Here is a 15,679-nt window from a genome sequence, read left to right as displayed (position 1 = left end):
ACAGCCCTAAACCCTGCTCTATCCTGCGCCAACCGCACTGCCTCTGACACACCCATTCCGATTACCCCAGTCACCGAATCAATCCATCTCATAGAGGAAACCCTCCTACCAAGCCCATATATACTTGTGTGTATGCTCCCATCCACCATCTTACACTGTTCAGTTTGTCAACTACTGTATCATCTGTAAATGTTTGTTTGCACTATTATTATAGGATTAAAATGTAATATTCTTTATCACTGTTGTCTTAATATTATGTACCTCACAACATCTTCCTTTTCCTTGGTCTCATTGTGCTGAACTTCCCCTTAAACTATCTACTGTTACATACTGTCCTTTCCCTTCACCCACATTAATACATGTCTACTTTTTAGTTAGGGAGCTCTGATGGCTTAATGGTAAGGAATTGCACTCCCAGTGCAAAGGGATGGGGCTAGAACGCACCAGCTGCTCCATGGGAGAAGGATGCGCAGTTTTCTCCCGTGTGGTTTACTGCCTATGAAAACCTCCTGGAAGGTCAGCTATGGGTCGCCTCTGACTCAGTGGTACATAACGATGAAAACACAACTATTTGGTTAGTGATTTTTCTCTCCTTCTACTATTCCTGGTAACCCTCAAAGACTGTTCCTTTCTATGTGTAAACATTTTCTTTGCTTTTTAAATAGCAGTCTTCTACAATATTTGCCCTTTTGTAATTTACTTACTTTATTCAGTATAGTGTTATGAGCATATGAGTGGAGTTTTGTTGTTGTTATTTTAGGTATACACTTAGGAATGGAATTGCTAGGTCTTGTAACTCTTGTGTTAGCATTTTGAGGAACTGCCTGACTGTTTTCTGACATGGCCATACCATTTCACACTTAAACTAGAAATGTATTGGAGGGAGCTCTGGTGGCCAAGTGTGTAATGAGTTGTGCTGCCAACCCAAAGGTGGTGATTGTTATGAGCCATTGAGTCACTTGAGACTCATAGTGACCCTGTGCATAATACCTCTGAATCCTGCTCTATCCTAATCTCACTGTCTCTGATATCTACCCACCCTCATTACCTCAGTTATTGTGTGAATCCATTTTATCTGTGGTATTCCTTTTCTGGCACTGTCCCTTGACCCTTCCAAGCATGTTATACTTCTCCAAAGACTGGTTCCTCCTGGCTATGTGCCAAAAGAGATAGAGTGAGACAGAGTCTCAAAATCCTTCCCTCCAAGGAACGGCTTGGTTTCACCCTCTCTAGGACATACTTGTTAGTTCTCTTGGCAGTCCATGCATGGTATATTCCAAACTTCTCCAGCATCAAAACTCAAAGGCATCATTTCTTCTGTCATCTTTGATCATTTTCCAGCTCTCTGATGCGTAGAAAGTTAATTGTGAAGACCATGGCCTGGATCAGGTGCACCTTAGTCTCTATAGACTGACGAAGTTGTTCTTCAGCACTCTGGAGAGGTCCCTGACAGAAGGTTTTTCTAATGCAGGTTTTTCTAGATTTCCTGACTACTGGTGCCAAGAGTGTTGATTGTGGAACCAAGCAAGCTAAAATTGTCAACAATCTCAATCTCTTCTCCATATATCACGATGCTGCCAATTAGCCTAGTGATGAGAATCTTTATTTTCTTAATTTTGAGCTTCTATCCATATTGCAAACTACAGTCCTTAACCCTCTGTAGCAGGTACTTTAGGATCTCCTCAGTTTCAGCAAGCAAGGTTGTGTCATCTGCATAATACATGTTGTTCATGAGTCTTCCTCCAATCTGGATGCCACATTCTTCTTCATAAAGTCCACCCTCTCAAATGATGTGTTCTGCATATAGATTGAAAAGGTATGGAGATAAGAAACATCCCTGACGCACTCCCTTCCTGATTTTGAACCATGCATTGTTTTCTTGCTTTGTTCTGAGGATTGCCTTCTGGTACAAGTATAGACTTCACATGAACACAATCAGGTGTTCTGGAATTTCCATTCTTCTCAATGTCAGCCACAATTTGTTGTGATCCAAACAGTCACATGAACACAGATAGACATTCCTCTGGTACTCTGTGCTTTTGACCAAAATCCATCTGACATTGGCAGTGATGTCCCTAGTGCCACAGCCTCTTCTAAACCCAGCTTGTATTTCTGGTAGTTCTCTGTTGGTGAACTGTTCTAGTCACATTTGAATAATCTTCAGTAGGATTTTGCTTGCATGTGATATTAGTGATATTGTTTGATAATTTCCACACTCTGTTGTATCACCTTTTTTTGGAATGGGAATAAATATGAGTCTTTTCCGGCCATGTGGTTGTCCTTCAGATTTCTTGGCATAGCCTGGTGAGCATGTCCAGGGCTACATCTGTTTGCTGAAATATGTCAATTGGTATTCCATCAGTTCCCGGGATCTTGTTTTTGCCACTTCCTTCAAAGCAGTTTGAAGTTCCTCCTTCATCACCATTACCTCTTGCACATAAGTTGTTTCATGAAATTCTTCTGTCAGCCAGTTCTTTTTGGTACAGTCACTCTGTGTACTCCTTCCATCTTCTTTTGATGTTTCCTGGATCATTCAGTATTCTGCCCACAGCATCCTTAAGTATTGTAACTCGAGATTTGAATTTATTCTTTAGTTCCTTCAGTTTAAGAAATACTGAGCGAGTTTGACCTTTTTTATTTTCTGACTGTATTTTTGCACATTTCATTATAATAATTTGTTTTGTCTTCCTGTGCTGTCCTTTGAAATCTTCTATTTAGCTCCTTAACATCTAGATTTCTTCTCTTTGCTTTGGCTTCTCAGTACTCTAGTGCAATATTTAGAGTCCCTTCTGACCTCCATATTGGTCTTTCCTTCCTTCTCTTTGTAATGACTTTTTGTATTCTTCATGGAGCATATTCTTGATAGCTTCCCACAGCTCATCTGGCCTTCACTCATTACTATTTAAAGCCTCAAGTCTGTTCCTGAGATGGTTTTTTAATTCAGCTGGGATAGACTCAAGGTTTGAATCTGCCGGGTGTGCTGTGGGAGAAAGATGGGCAGTCTCCTCCCAAGTGATTCGCAGCCTCTGCAAACCTCTGAAGGGTCAGCTGTGAATCATTTCTGACAAGACAGCAATAAGATGGAGGAGGTCCTAGTGCTGTATGAAGGTTCCCGTGTCTTTGTATCCTCTCCAGCATTTAGCATTCCCTTTCTTTTTCATTACAGCATTCTAGTGAGAGAGAAAGGGACTCTTCTGGTGTAGTTTGCAGAGAGTGGTGCTGCTATCCCAAAGGCCAAGCCTTTCCTGTGGTTTGAATCCACCAACACCTCCTCAGGAGAAAGAGGAACAATCTCTGGTGTGATTGACAGCCTTGGAAGCCCAGTGGAGGGTCATCTATCAGTCGCTTCCAGCTTGAAGGCAATGAGTGAGTGGGTGTGAGGCAGTATCTCATGTGGTTTTGATTTTCATTTCCCTAATGACTAAGGCTCTCAGAGTACTGGAGAGTATTAATGTGCTCAGGACCTTTCCAGTCACTTGCTGTGCATTGGAAACTGGACAATGAAAAAGGATGACAGACTCTGTGCCTTTGAGCTGTGATGGTGGAGAATAGTACTGAATATCCTATCCCGTGGACAGCCCAAAGAACAAAGAAATCTTGGAGAAGGTGCAGCCAGAGTATTCCTTAGAGGCAAAGACGATGAAGCTTCATCTCACATACTTAGGGCATGTTGTGAGGAGAGGCTGTTCTTTGGAGAGGGACATCATGCTTGGAAAGGTTGAGGGTCAGAGAAAGCGAGGAAGACCCTCAACCAGGTGGATTGACACAGTAACTGATGGAGTGGGCTGTAATGTGTCAGGAAGTATGAAGATGGCACAGGATAGGACATTGTTCACAGGGTCATATTCAACGACAACAACAACAGAGACTAATGATGTTGAACATCTTTTCATGTGCTTAGTGGCCATTTTTATGTCTCTGGAGAAATGTCTTTTCAGTCCTTTGTTCATTTCTAATTTTTATTGAGTTGTAAGAGTTCTTTATCTTTTCTGGATACAAGTCCCTTCTGAGATACCTGACTTGAACCTTTTCCCATCCTGTGCACTATCTTTTAACTTGACAGGATAGTTTATTGCACAGAAGTTTCACATTTTTAAGTACTTTACGATTTGTTTGTTTTCAGAGTGTTAGGATTTACTGACTTTGGTTTTGTTTTCAAGACTTCCTTTTGTCCATTGAGTTCCCATTCTAGAAAACGAGAGGAAAACCTTTTGGGGTTTTTTGTTAGTGGTGTTGTTTTGTTTTGTTTCTTTTATTGTAATTTTTATGATGGATTTCAGATAGTTGTAAGCTTCATGGGAGGATTTGGTATCTGTTTTGCCAGGGTGTATATGTTAAAGAATTCTTCCTGACAGACAAGGTGCTTTGAATTTTACAAGGGGGAATAATTTGTTGAGCGCATTTAATATCAATCCAATGCCTAAACAGGTACATCAACTCCTCACTTACATCGTTAGGTTCCAAGGACTGATTTGTTATACAAAAAAGCATTCTCCAAAAATGGAGGCTGACCACATCACTTGACCCCACGAGCTATGCTGTGAATACCTGCTGGGCCCCTGCTGAGGTCAGCTGCCAGCACTTCCCCCCCACGTTGCCTTAGGAGAGCTGTTCCCTCATTGCCTGTAGGGAGGGCTGCTCACTTTTCCCGAGCTAAGGTGACTCACATGCTGCCCTCTTTCCCACCTGTGGGTCCCCTTCCTTTCCTACTGTCACTGGATTTTTTGAATGGATTGCCTGGCTCATCACCTCAGTGACCCCAAAATGCTTTGGTGACTTTATCAGGTCCAGTGAACTCCCTGTCCTTGGGTGGGAGAGTCTGGGTGCTGCAGTGTGGGTGTCCACCACCCTTATATCCCTCCTGTAGGACTCATTTCAGGTTTCCCTCTGAAAAGAAGATAGAAGGCACACAGAGTCTCTGTGTCTCAAAAAGAATTGGTTGACCCTAAAAAATTTCAGGTTGTATTATATGAACAATAGCCAATGGTAATAAAGGAAGAAGTTCAAGCTGTACAAAAGGCATTGGCAAAAAAAAAAAAGTAAGGCCCCAGGGGATACCAGTTTATATGTTTCAGCTATCAGATGCAGCCCTGCACATGTTTCCCAGTTGCTGCCGGTAATATAGTGGACAGCTACTTAACTGGCAGACTGGAAGAGATCCATATTTGTTCCCATTCTCAAGAAAGGTGATCCAACAGAATGAGGAAATGACTGAGCAGTATCATTAACATCACATGCAAGCAAAATATTGCGGAAAGCCATCCAAAACCAGCTAGAACATTGAGAGAGAACTGCCAAAAATTCAGGTGAGGTTTAGAAGAGGCCATGGCACCAGGGATATCATTGCTGATGGTAGAGGTATCCTGGCTGAAAGCAGAGAATACTAGAAGAATGTCTATTTGTGTTTTATTGACTATGAAAGGCATTTTACTGTGTGGATCGTAACAAACTGGCTAACATTGACAAGAATGAGAAACTCAGAACACTTAATATTGCTCATATGAAACCTATTCCTAGAACAAGAAACTGTTGTCTGAATGGGGCAAGGGAACCACCACATGGTTTAAAATCAGGAAAGATGTGCATCAGAGTTGTATCCTTTCTCCATACCTATTCAGTTTGTACACTGAGCAAGTCAATCAAGAAGTTCAACTCAATGAAGAATAAAGTGGTGTCAGGATTGGACAAAGACTCATCAGCAACTTATGTTATGCAAATGATACAGCCTTGCTTGGTGAAAGTGAGGAGGACTTAAAATGCTTGCTTTAGAAGATCAAAGACTATACTTTTCAATACAGATTACATCGAACGTAAAGAAGACAAAAATCCTCACCACTGGACTGATAAGCAACATTGTGACAGATGGAGAAAAGATTGACATTGTCAGTGATTTCATCTTACTTGGCTCTGCAGTCAACACCTTTGGTGCCAGCAGTCAGATCAGGAGACATGTTGCTTTGGGAAAGTCTGCTGTCATGGATCTCTTCAAATTACTGAGGAGCAATGATGCTAGTTTGAAAACTTAACGTGCACCTGATTCAGGCCATGGTCTTCTCAGTCATTTGCTGTGCATCTGAGGGCTGGACAATTAATAAGGTTGACAGAAGAAGAATTGATGCTTTGGAGCTAAAGACCGTCAACAAGATGGATTGACACAATAACTGCAGCAATGGGTTCAAGTGTGTCAGAGATTGTAAGGATGGCACAGGATAGGACAGGGCTCAGATCTGTTCATCCTAAGGTTGCTGTGAGTTGCACTCGACAGCCCCTAACAACAAAACCAGCCTGACCAAGGCCTGTCCCTACTGCCTCTTGGAGTTTGTAGCTGGGGCTTCAAACTACCCCAAGGGTAGTCCACCTTCAGAATACTGACTTACTAATGCCCTGGCTTCAGCCCCTTGTGGGCACCTAGGACCCACTGAGAGGCCACTCATCCCTGCAAGCCCCAATATAACCCCCCATTTGCTCTGCCTGAAACCCTGGATGCTCAGGGAGTCTGTGCCCCTCTCCCTCCCAGACAGCAAAATACTGTGCACTTCATTCTCTGTGCACGCAGGGTCTACTGATCAGGGACCTCAGCATTCATTACTGCCAGAATGTGCCAAATCGTTGGACTGTAGGTTTTTCAGTATTGTAAATTGGAAACACTTAGATAGGCTCCAGAAGTAAGGAGTGGGTGTAGTACCCACCTGGGGTGGTTTTATTCCTTGGGAGACATCTGGCAATTTCTAGAGACCTATTGGTTGTTGATTATTGAAGCTGGATACGGCGTGACAATCATCTAGTGAACAGTGACCCAGGGATGCTGCTAAATTGCAATGCACAGGACCAGCCACCACCACAAAGAATTATTTGGCCCCAAGTATTGGTACTGGCATCAAGGTTAGGAAACTGGACGAACAGGGAAATCCTAAAACTTGAGGATTTTTCTTCAGATCATGGCTTGATAATAAAATGAAAGGAGGATCCACATGAATAGAATCCCTGTGGACAGATGACAGAACTTCTGAATTAAATCAAGGAACATTGTGCTGGATTCTCAGTGCTGGCAAGTTATTTGCAAATTATGTTTATGATGAAGGAAACTATTCCAGAGGGGAAATACCAGTGAAGTAAAATGCCTGTAGCCTGCCTCTGTTCACCTGTGCCCACCTTATGTCTTTGCCCTATATAATCCCCCCCACACACACTCTCACACATTACACACACTCACTCTCCTTAGAATCGGACAATGTATTTTCATTACGAGTAATTGATAATCATCAGTCTACTTCTGTAGTTGACAGCATTAGTTATACTTTTCCTAAAATTGACTTGTTGCATGAGAAAGAGAGGCTTCTTAAACAGACTCCCAAGACAGTTAAGAGTTTAGACTCTGGGTCCAAATTGCCTGGGGATTAAACCTGCTTATGGTATTAGACAAATTACCTGCGCTTTTAATGAATCCTTTTTTTCTTGTGTAAAATGAGGCAGTAGTGCCAGTCTTAAGGATTGTTTTCGCTGAAGTAATTCACTGAGAGCATGTCAAGCTGACGTGGAGTGGATCAGAAGTGTTGGCTGTTTATCTTCTGTGTCTCGTCTGTATTTCTTTCAGGTCATTGCTATGGACAGTGCTATCACCCTGTGGCAGTTCCTCCTGCAGCTCCTCCAGGAGCCTCAGAACAAGCACATGATCTGCTGGACCTCTAACAATGGGGAGTTCAAGCTTTTGCAGGCAGAAGAGGTGGCTCGTCTCTGGGGAATTCGCAAAAACAAGCCAAACATGAATTACGACAAACTTAGTCGAGCCCTCAGATATTATTATGTCAAGGTAATAACCTATCCCAATCTTGATAGCATTTTGTTCTTTTTGTGTGCCATCTAGTTGGAACTGACCCATAGCTGACCTTCCAGTGGGTTTTCAAAGGCAGTTAGTCACATGATTGCCAGTCCTTCTCCTTTGGAGCAGCTGGTGGATTAAAAACACAGAGCTTTGGGATTGAAGCACGGCTTTTTACCACTAGGCCACCAGAGCACCTTTATATATTATATCTCTTTTTATTTTATTTCTTTATTACATAGTGTGTGTGTGTGTGTGTGTGTGTGTGTGTGTGTGTGTGTGTGTGTGTAAATCTGTGTATATCTCAGACTCACTGCCATGGCATGGGTTCTGTGTCCTAGTCACATTATAGGATGGAGAAGCACCACCCCGTAAGGTTTCCATGGCTGTAAATGTTCATGGAGGCAGACGGCTTCATTTTTCTTCCTGGAGCAGCTGGTGGGTTTGAACTGCCTGTTGGTTAACAGCGGAAAGCTTTAACCACTGAGCCAGTAAAACGTCTCTGATACTTTGAACCAAAGGAAACCAAAGACGTTGTTCTCAAGACAGTTCCAACTCATGATGCCCTTCCATCAGCTTTCTGAGACTATGTTTTTGTGGGAAGAAGACAGCCTAGCTTTTGCCCATGGAGCAGCTGGTGGATTTGAACCGCTAGCCTTGCAGTTAGCCATCCATCATGGAATAAATACACTGTATCAGCAGTGTTCCTTTGATATTTGTGGTGGTGGTGTTTTGTGCCATGGAGTTGGAGCTGACTCATAGCTGACCCTCTAGTGGCTTTTCAGAGGCTGTAAATTGCACAGGAGAACATTGCCTATTTTTCTCCCTTGGAGCAGCTGATGGATTTGAACTGCTTGCCTTTGGACTGGCAGCACCGCTCTTTACCACTAGGCCAGTAGAGCTTCCTGATGCTTGTGTAGAGATTCTTAATGAAAGAATTGTTTCTTCTCTTTACTTGAGATAAGAGAGATTACCTTTCCGGGTTTTGGCACTTTGGAATGAGGATGAAAGGAAAAAATGTTCCAGCTGAATTACTGCAGAGTTCCACAACATACACTTTACAATTGTGGCAAACCACACAATGCCCGCACCTTGTGCAGTAGTCTCCTAGGGACACTATGCACCTTTTGTGAGTTATTTTCATGAGCATATTATATATGAAAATACGGTGCACGTTCTGCACCTGCTTGCAGTTGTCTTTAAAAGACTAAACCAGAGGAATTTAATGGAACCCAGCTGCTGGCCTGCTGCTCTGGAAGAGATCACCATACAAGGCCCCAGTAGCGTACGAGAAAAAAGTAAAAATGAAAAATCATTAAAAAGACCACACTCACTACGCCAATACAGACTGGTAGGACCCCCAAGACCATGGCCCTTGGTCACCTTGTGAGCCCCTGTGACCGCTTTGACTCCATCGGGAGACAGTCTATAAGGTCAGTGAGAGTGTTAACAGGAGTATGCACGTCTCAGACCAGCCGGCCATGTGAGAGGGAAAAGAGCAGCTCAGAAAGCAGAAAAGATAGGGAAAAGGGCAACTAGATAAGGGAAATACTGGGAGGAGAGTGCTGTTCCATTGTAGGGATTGGAATCAGTGTCACAGAACAATGTGTATGCACTGTGGAGTGGAAAATCAGTTTGCTCTGTCACTTCTTCACAGTAAAACACGTTAGAAAAATCAAAGACAAAGTGAGTCCAGAGTTGGAATAAGAGAAAGAAAACTGGAGATTCTTGAGGATTGTTACTACTCATTCTTGAGAACAATTATTATTCATGTGTATGTCATAATTTACTTAATTTTTGTTTTTAGTGCATCTCTATGAGAAGACAAGAATACTTTAAAAAAATGGCAGTTAATACATAATGTGGATTTCAAAGTTAAAATTCCATTTTTTTTAAATTGCAATTATTTTAATACATTTTGGGACTGTTGTAAAAGTAAATGGCTCAAGAAAGTAGGCAACTCTGGTGGCCTAGTGGGTAAGGAGTTGCACTGCTAATCCAGAGGTGGGCAGTTCGAATCCACTAGCTACTCTGGGTGAGAAAGATGGGCATGGACAGACAGTCTCCATCTGCATAGTGTATAGTCTCTGAAACCCCTCTTAAGGGATTAACTTTGAGCCAGTTCCAGTGGGAATGATAGTTGAGATGAGGGGTAAGAAACTGAGATCCTCATATCATTACTCTCTCAATGATTGGTCCTCCTAGCTTTCTATTTAAAGATACTAGAAAAAAAATTTCTGACAAACCCAAGAACCTTAGCAGAAGTAATGTCCTAAATTCCTCTTTGCATACTCAGAACATGGGTGCCTGGTAATGGAATTATTTGAGATTATAGCTCAGCAGTTTCTGACTTAGTACAGATACTTGGTTAAGAGTGTTAAGCAGTTAAAAAAACAATCTTTGTTTTTGTGCAGACATTTAAATGCCTTTGCCTCAACTTATGGTCTATGGTGGTAGCGATTGTGTTTGGGATGGCTAGATAAGTTTAGATGATTTTGAAAATTTAGATCATTTTGAAGTATTTATGCATACTGTACTGCCTTGTTTGCAAAGAGAGAACCTTCTTAGGCCACTTTTTTTTGTATATGCCATGAGATGTAAGTTTGTAAGAAAGTATAAGAATGCTTATTTTATATGCCTACAGAATATCATCAAAAAAGTCAATGGTCAGAAGTTTGTGTACAAATTTGTCTCTTACCCGGAGATTTTGAACATGGATCCAATGGCAGTGGGCAGGATTGAGGGAGATTGTGAAACCTCAGGCTTCAGTGATGTCAGCAGCAGTTCCAAAGACGTGGAGCACGGAGGCAAGGAGAAGGCCCCGCAGCCTGGCGCCAAGGCCTCCAGCCGCAATGACTACATACACTCTGGCTTATATTCTTCCTTTACTCTCAACTCTCTGAACTCCTCCAATAAGAAGCTTTTCAAATCCATAAAGATTGAGAATCCAGCAGAGAAACTGGCAGAGAAGAAATCGCCTCAAGAGCCAGCACTGTCTGTCATCAAATTTGTGACAACACCTTCTAAAAAGCCACCGCTTGAGCCTGTTGCTGCCACCGTCTCAGTTGGCCCGAGTATTTTTCAGTCTTCAGAAGAAACCATCCAAGCATTGGAGACAATGGTTTCCCCGAAACTGCCTTCCCTGGAGGCACCAGTGACCACCTCTAACATAACTGCCACTCTGACCCCTCCCTCCCCTCCCGTCCCGTCCCTGTCCCCTTTGCAGGAGCCTCCTCGAACACCCTCGCCACCACTGAGTTCTAACCCAGACCTTGACACAGACATTGATTCAGTGGCTTCTCAGTCAATGGACCTTGCCGAGAACTTGAAACTGGAGTCTGACGAGCAGGATTGCATTTTGCCAGAAAAGGACAAAACAAATAATTCATCAAGGTCCAAGAAACCCAAGGGGTTGGAACTGGCACCCACCCTGGTGATCACGAGCGATCCCAGCCCACTGGGCATCCTGAGCCCATCTCTGCCCACAGCTTCTCTCACACCGGCACTGTTTTCACAGGTAGCCCTTCCTTCCTTTTTAGTGCCCCCTTTGTTAAGCCAAATTCAGAATTTATACACTCATTTTGCTACTCATCTCATCTTAGAAGGGTTATGTTTGACCCTGTACAAGTAATCCAATTTTTTTAACTCAATTTGGATTTCTAAATAAAAGAGCGGGAGTATTAAAAACTATTAAAGTTTTTAATGTGCTGCATAAATCAAGAAATATTTTTACTTTTCTACTTCCTCCTAAAGAAAACAAAGCATCTCTTTATTTGATCTTAAAAATCTAGATGATGCCTTATTTTTTTAAAAAAAACCAAAAACCACACAATTGAGGATCTCAAGGAATGAAAACAGTAGGTCCTGAGAACCTTAAGAAAAATGGCTGCATGAGGTTGAGTAACAAGTTTATGCAGTTACATTAGGTATTTATTAACTTGCTCACCTCGTATAACATTTTAATAGATGCATTTACTCCTAGACCGTCTCATTATAAAGAAAGAAACCTGTTTGTGACTCAGTTCTCCATGATCCCTCTGTCTCGGAATTTGGGTTGATTCTCCTATTTGGAAACACCCTATTCGAACTGGACTAAGATTTAGTTACTTTAACCTTTATCTTTCTTAGATTCAACAAATACTTTGTGAAGTTTTCCTCATGATAGATTTTTAGACTTTGGAGGTACTTGAAGTAGAGTATGGACATAATTGATTCAGGGCAATGCATGTAACTATTTTAAGGAGAAGACATAATCCTGCCAGCTCATCTGACAGATGTTTTTGCTTTTTGTGTTGCAGACGCCCATCTTACTGACTCCAAGCCCCTTACTCTCCAGCATCCACTTCTGGAGTACCCTCAGCCCTGTCGCTCCTCTAAGTCCAGCCAGACTGCAAGGTGCTAACACACTTTTCCAGGTAAATGACTTGAAAGGCTGGCTTAGAATTGAAACATGTTGAATGAAGAAAGAGGCTAAAAGACAGAGTTTCTTCTTTAGTTTGCTCACTCTGAAGCCTACATCTAATAAATAATCCCTGAGTTTATTTTTAAATTTCCAAGTGCTGATTTTCTAGTCAGTTAGCAGGTTGATAATATTCACAACAGAGTTTCCTTCTCATCATTTAATATCACACCATTACTACTTTTGAAATATACCAAGAATTGATCAATATTATGGTAGATTTTAAGGCCACCTGATCCCCCCCCCTTAAACATTACAAATCCTCCTTGTGTTTTAGAAAATATAGTTAAATTATGTATGGTATTTTGGGGGACTCTCTCTCTGCCTCTAAAGTTTCTCCTTGTAAATGAGGATTTGAAAAACATACAGAACATTTTTTGAGAATAGCTTACCACATACACCCATTACACACTCAGAGTCGGTATGGACACTGCCTCACTCAAAGTTACGGCGTTGAGCTGGTTTGGACTTAGAGCAGTTCACCTGGTTTCCGAGGCTGTACACCTGAACGGAGGAGACTGCCCACCTTCTTCCCTTAGAGCCGCTGGTGGAGTCGGTCACCTAGAGATACACAGCCTCGGCTGGCACAGAACTTCCTCTGAACTCTACCACCGGAGCGTTGTCAGCGCTTTAAGTGTGTCAGATAAGAGGGGGTAAAAATCCCAGTTCACTTCCTTATCTGTAATTTAGAACTTTTTACATAAACTAATGCAGAACCAGAGTAATATATCATATGGTCATCAGACTCAAAATGCCCCATGCCAGTCCATCTCATCTCTCCAATACCTAATATGTCAATATTTATGCGTTCCATTTCTTTCTTAACAATTTCTAATTTTCCTTCATTCATGGTTCTCACATTCCATGTACCAATCACTAGGGTCTGCTTACAGCTGTTCCTCCTCCCTTGTGTTTCTATACTTGATGGTTCTACCTAGGTTGCCCTTTTTGTTAATCTGCGTGTGTTCTGTTGTGCATAGGGTTTTCAGAGGCCTGCTATTTCAGAAGTGGGTGGCCAGTCCTTCTTCCTAGTCTGTCTTAATCTGAATGTTCAGATTTAGAGGAGTATCTGACAGACACAAATACAGGTCATGGTATTTGCAATCGCTTGTTATGCATCAGAGAGTTGGACAATGACTAGGGAGGACAGAAGGAGAGTGGATGCTTTTGAGCTGTGGTGCTGGAGAAGGGTACTGAATGTACCCTGGACTGCCAGGAAAACAAACAGATCCATCTTGGAGAGGATTAAACCAAGCTGCTCCTTGGAGGCAAGGATTCTGGGGCTTCGTCTGACATACTTTGGACATGTTGCCAGGAGGGATGGGTCCTCAGAGAGGGACATCATGCTTGGGAGGGTGGAGGGACAGTGCAGAAGGGGAAGACCCTCCATGAGATGGATTGATTCGGTGACTGGGGTAATCGGGATGGGTGTGTCAGAGGCGGTGCGGTTGGCGCAGGATAGAGCAGGGTTTAGAGCTGTTGTGCATAGGGTCGCTATGAGTCGGAAACGACTCGATGGCACATAACAACAACAACAATGCAGAACCAGAAAGATTTTAATTGCCTTCTTTTACCTTACTATTCCAAAAAGAATGAGAGTGTAAGGATGCTTACACTTAGGGGCAAACTAATGGTTGAAAAATGTTAAAAGATACTATATCTTAAAAATATGTGTATAATGAAAATGTTGATTGTTTGCCAAAAGCTCTCTTTTAATTGAATGTGTTTCTCCCCTCCCATCAACAGATAATTGAAGTACAAAGTGATCTGAGGGGAGCTTTGGTGGCCTAGTGGGTAAGGAATTGTGCTGCTAACCCAAAGGCACAAGGATTGAATCCACCAACTGCTCTGCAGGAGAAAGACGGGCAGTCTCCTCTCATGTGATTTACAGCCTCTGAAAACATGCTGTAGCTGTGAGTTGATTTTTGACTCAACAGCACATAACAACAACAACAAAGTGATACGAAACCTTAAGTGAACACTTAGTGCTCATCTGCCTTTCGAATGCAAACTGGGAACTCTTCAAGGGTGAGCCTTTTGTTTGTGCCAGTACAGAGAAGTCACTGAGAAGCACTTCTTTCTGGACCTTTCTGGATCCCTTCAGAAGGTCCATCATTTGTTTTATAACTTAATTACATTCTATAGTCCATATTTTCATTACTGAATTTTTTGAAGTCTTTATTTGGGAATGAAGTGTAAAGTAAACTTAGACTATAAGGGAAGGTAGAGGTTTGTTCTCTGTTCCATAGAGGCAGGGTTTTGTGGTTGTCTTGTATTCGTTGAGTCAAAGCAGACTCATAGCTGCCTCCCCAGCAGGTTTTCAGAGGCTGTAAAGGAGATTGGTTATCCTTCTCCTGTGGAGCAGCTGGTGGATTTGAGCCTCTTGCTTTTGAGTTGGCAGCATAACTCCTTACCTACTAGGCTACCAGAACTCTCGATGGGGTGGAGGACATTAATATTAAGTACTCAGGACAACCAAGATTTTTCTTTGAAGTTTTTTTATGATATCATGTTCCTCCTTGATAAACAACTCCTCATCTGACTTTAGAAGGAGCAGGCCCTGTGAGCCACTGCAGGAGCCTGTTGTGTCCTGTCTCAGGAGTATAGTCAGGACAGAAAGTACAAATTGTGGTTGAGTAATCAGATAATAATGTGTTTTATTTTCTTTCTCAGTTTCCTTCTGTGCTGAACAGTCACGGGCCATTCACTCTGTCTGGCCTGGATGGACCTTCCACCCCTGGCCCATTTTCCCCAGACCTGCAGAAAACATAACATATGCACCGTGGAATGTTACAGTCAACTAAGGAACAAAGAAACATACTCTCAGCTTGATTACATTTGAAGTTGAGCAGTTGGAAACTCCACAGAGTTGAAAATGGATTATTGTGATTTTTGCCATTCTTCATTGAACTGCCTTTTTAAGATTCCCTTTGGATAGGACTCAAGTTGAACTATGTATAAAAATGCCTTAATTGGAGTCCAGCCTCCACTTCCTTCTCATTTTTTTTTCTTCTTCTTAATGTTTTGAGCTTTGTATTAAAGACATTTTGGAGGTGGGATCTGCCTTGCAAGAACAATTAAGGGCAAAGTTACTCATTCTGGTTATTGGGATGGGGGAATAATAGAGTGCATTATTTCAAGAAATTGAAAGTGAAATTGACCTTATCTTTAGGATTTAGGTGTGCTCTGCTGAACCACTAAAAGTGACCAGTTAATAATCATTGGAGGAAAAGGAATCATTTCTGTTCACACAAGAGAAAGAATGAGACAATACTTGTGGGGATTTTTTTTTCTGCTGTCATCTGTGATATATATAAGCAACTCCACCAAAAGATATCTTGTTTACATCTCCTCCGGGTGAGTCCCTTAGGCACATGTGTGATCTTGTCTGATCCTGTCAG

General features: G+C 42.1%; 1 protein-coding gene across 1 annotated transcript; it reads left to right on the top strand.

Annotated features, from left to right (window-relative positions):
• Positions 1-7,600: 7,600 nt before the first annotated feature.
• ELK4 (ELK4, ETS-domain protein (SRF accessory protein 1)) lies at positions 7,601-15,050 on the top strand. The gene is made up of 4 exons (XM_006887916.1): positions 7,601-7,810; positions 10,464-11,336; positions 12,118-12,234; positions 14,952-15,050. Exons 1-4 carry the CDS (start codon positions 7,604-7,606, stop codon positions 15,048-15,050), a joined length of 1,296 nt encoding a protein of 431 aa, XP_006887978.1. The 5' UTR covers positions 7,601-7,603.
• The last annotated feature ends 629 nt before the right edge of the window (positions 15,051-15,679 follow it).

The sequence above is a fragment of the Elephantulus edwardii genome, unplaced genomic scaffold (assembly GCF_000299155.1).
Source record: "Elephantulus edwardii isolate Elephantulus edwardi_28Jun2011 unplaced genomic scaffold, EleEdw1.0 scaffold00063, whole genome shotgun sequence".
Taxonomy (NCBI): Eukaryota; Metazoa; Chordata; class Mammalia; order Macroscelidea; family Macroscelididae; genus Elephantulus; species Elephantulus edwardii.
This window is presented reverse-complemented; position numbering and strand designations above follow the sequence as displayed.

Coding starts and splice junctions, on each gene's coding strand:
- ELK4 (XM_006887916.1), top strand. CDS start 7,604: ATGGACAGTGCTATCACCCTGTGGCAGTTCCTCCTGCAGCTCCTCCAG. Junction 7,811..10,463: donor TCAGATATTATTATGTCAAG/GTAATAACCTAT, acceptor ATATGCCTACAG/AATATCATCAAAAAAGTCAA. Junction 12,235..14,951: donor GTGCTAACACACTTTTCCAG/GTAAATGACTTG, acceptor TTTCTTTCTCAG/TTTCCTTCTGTGCTGAACAG.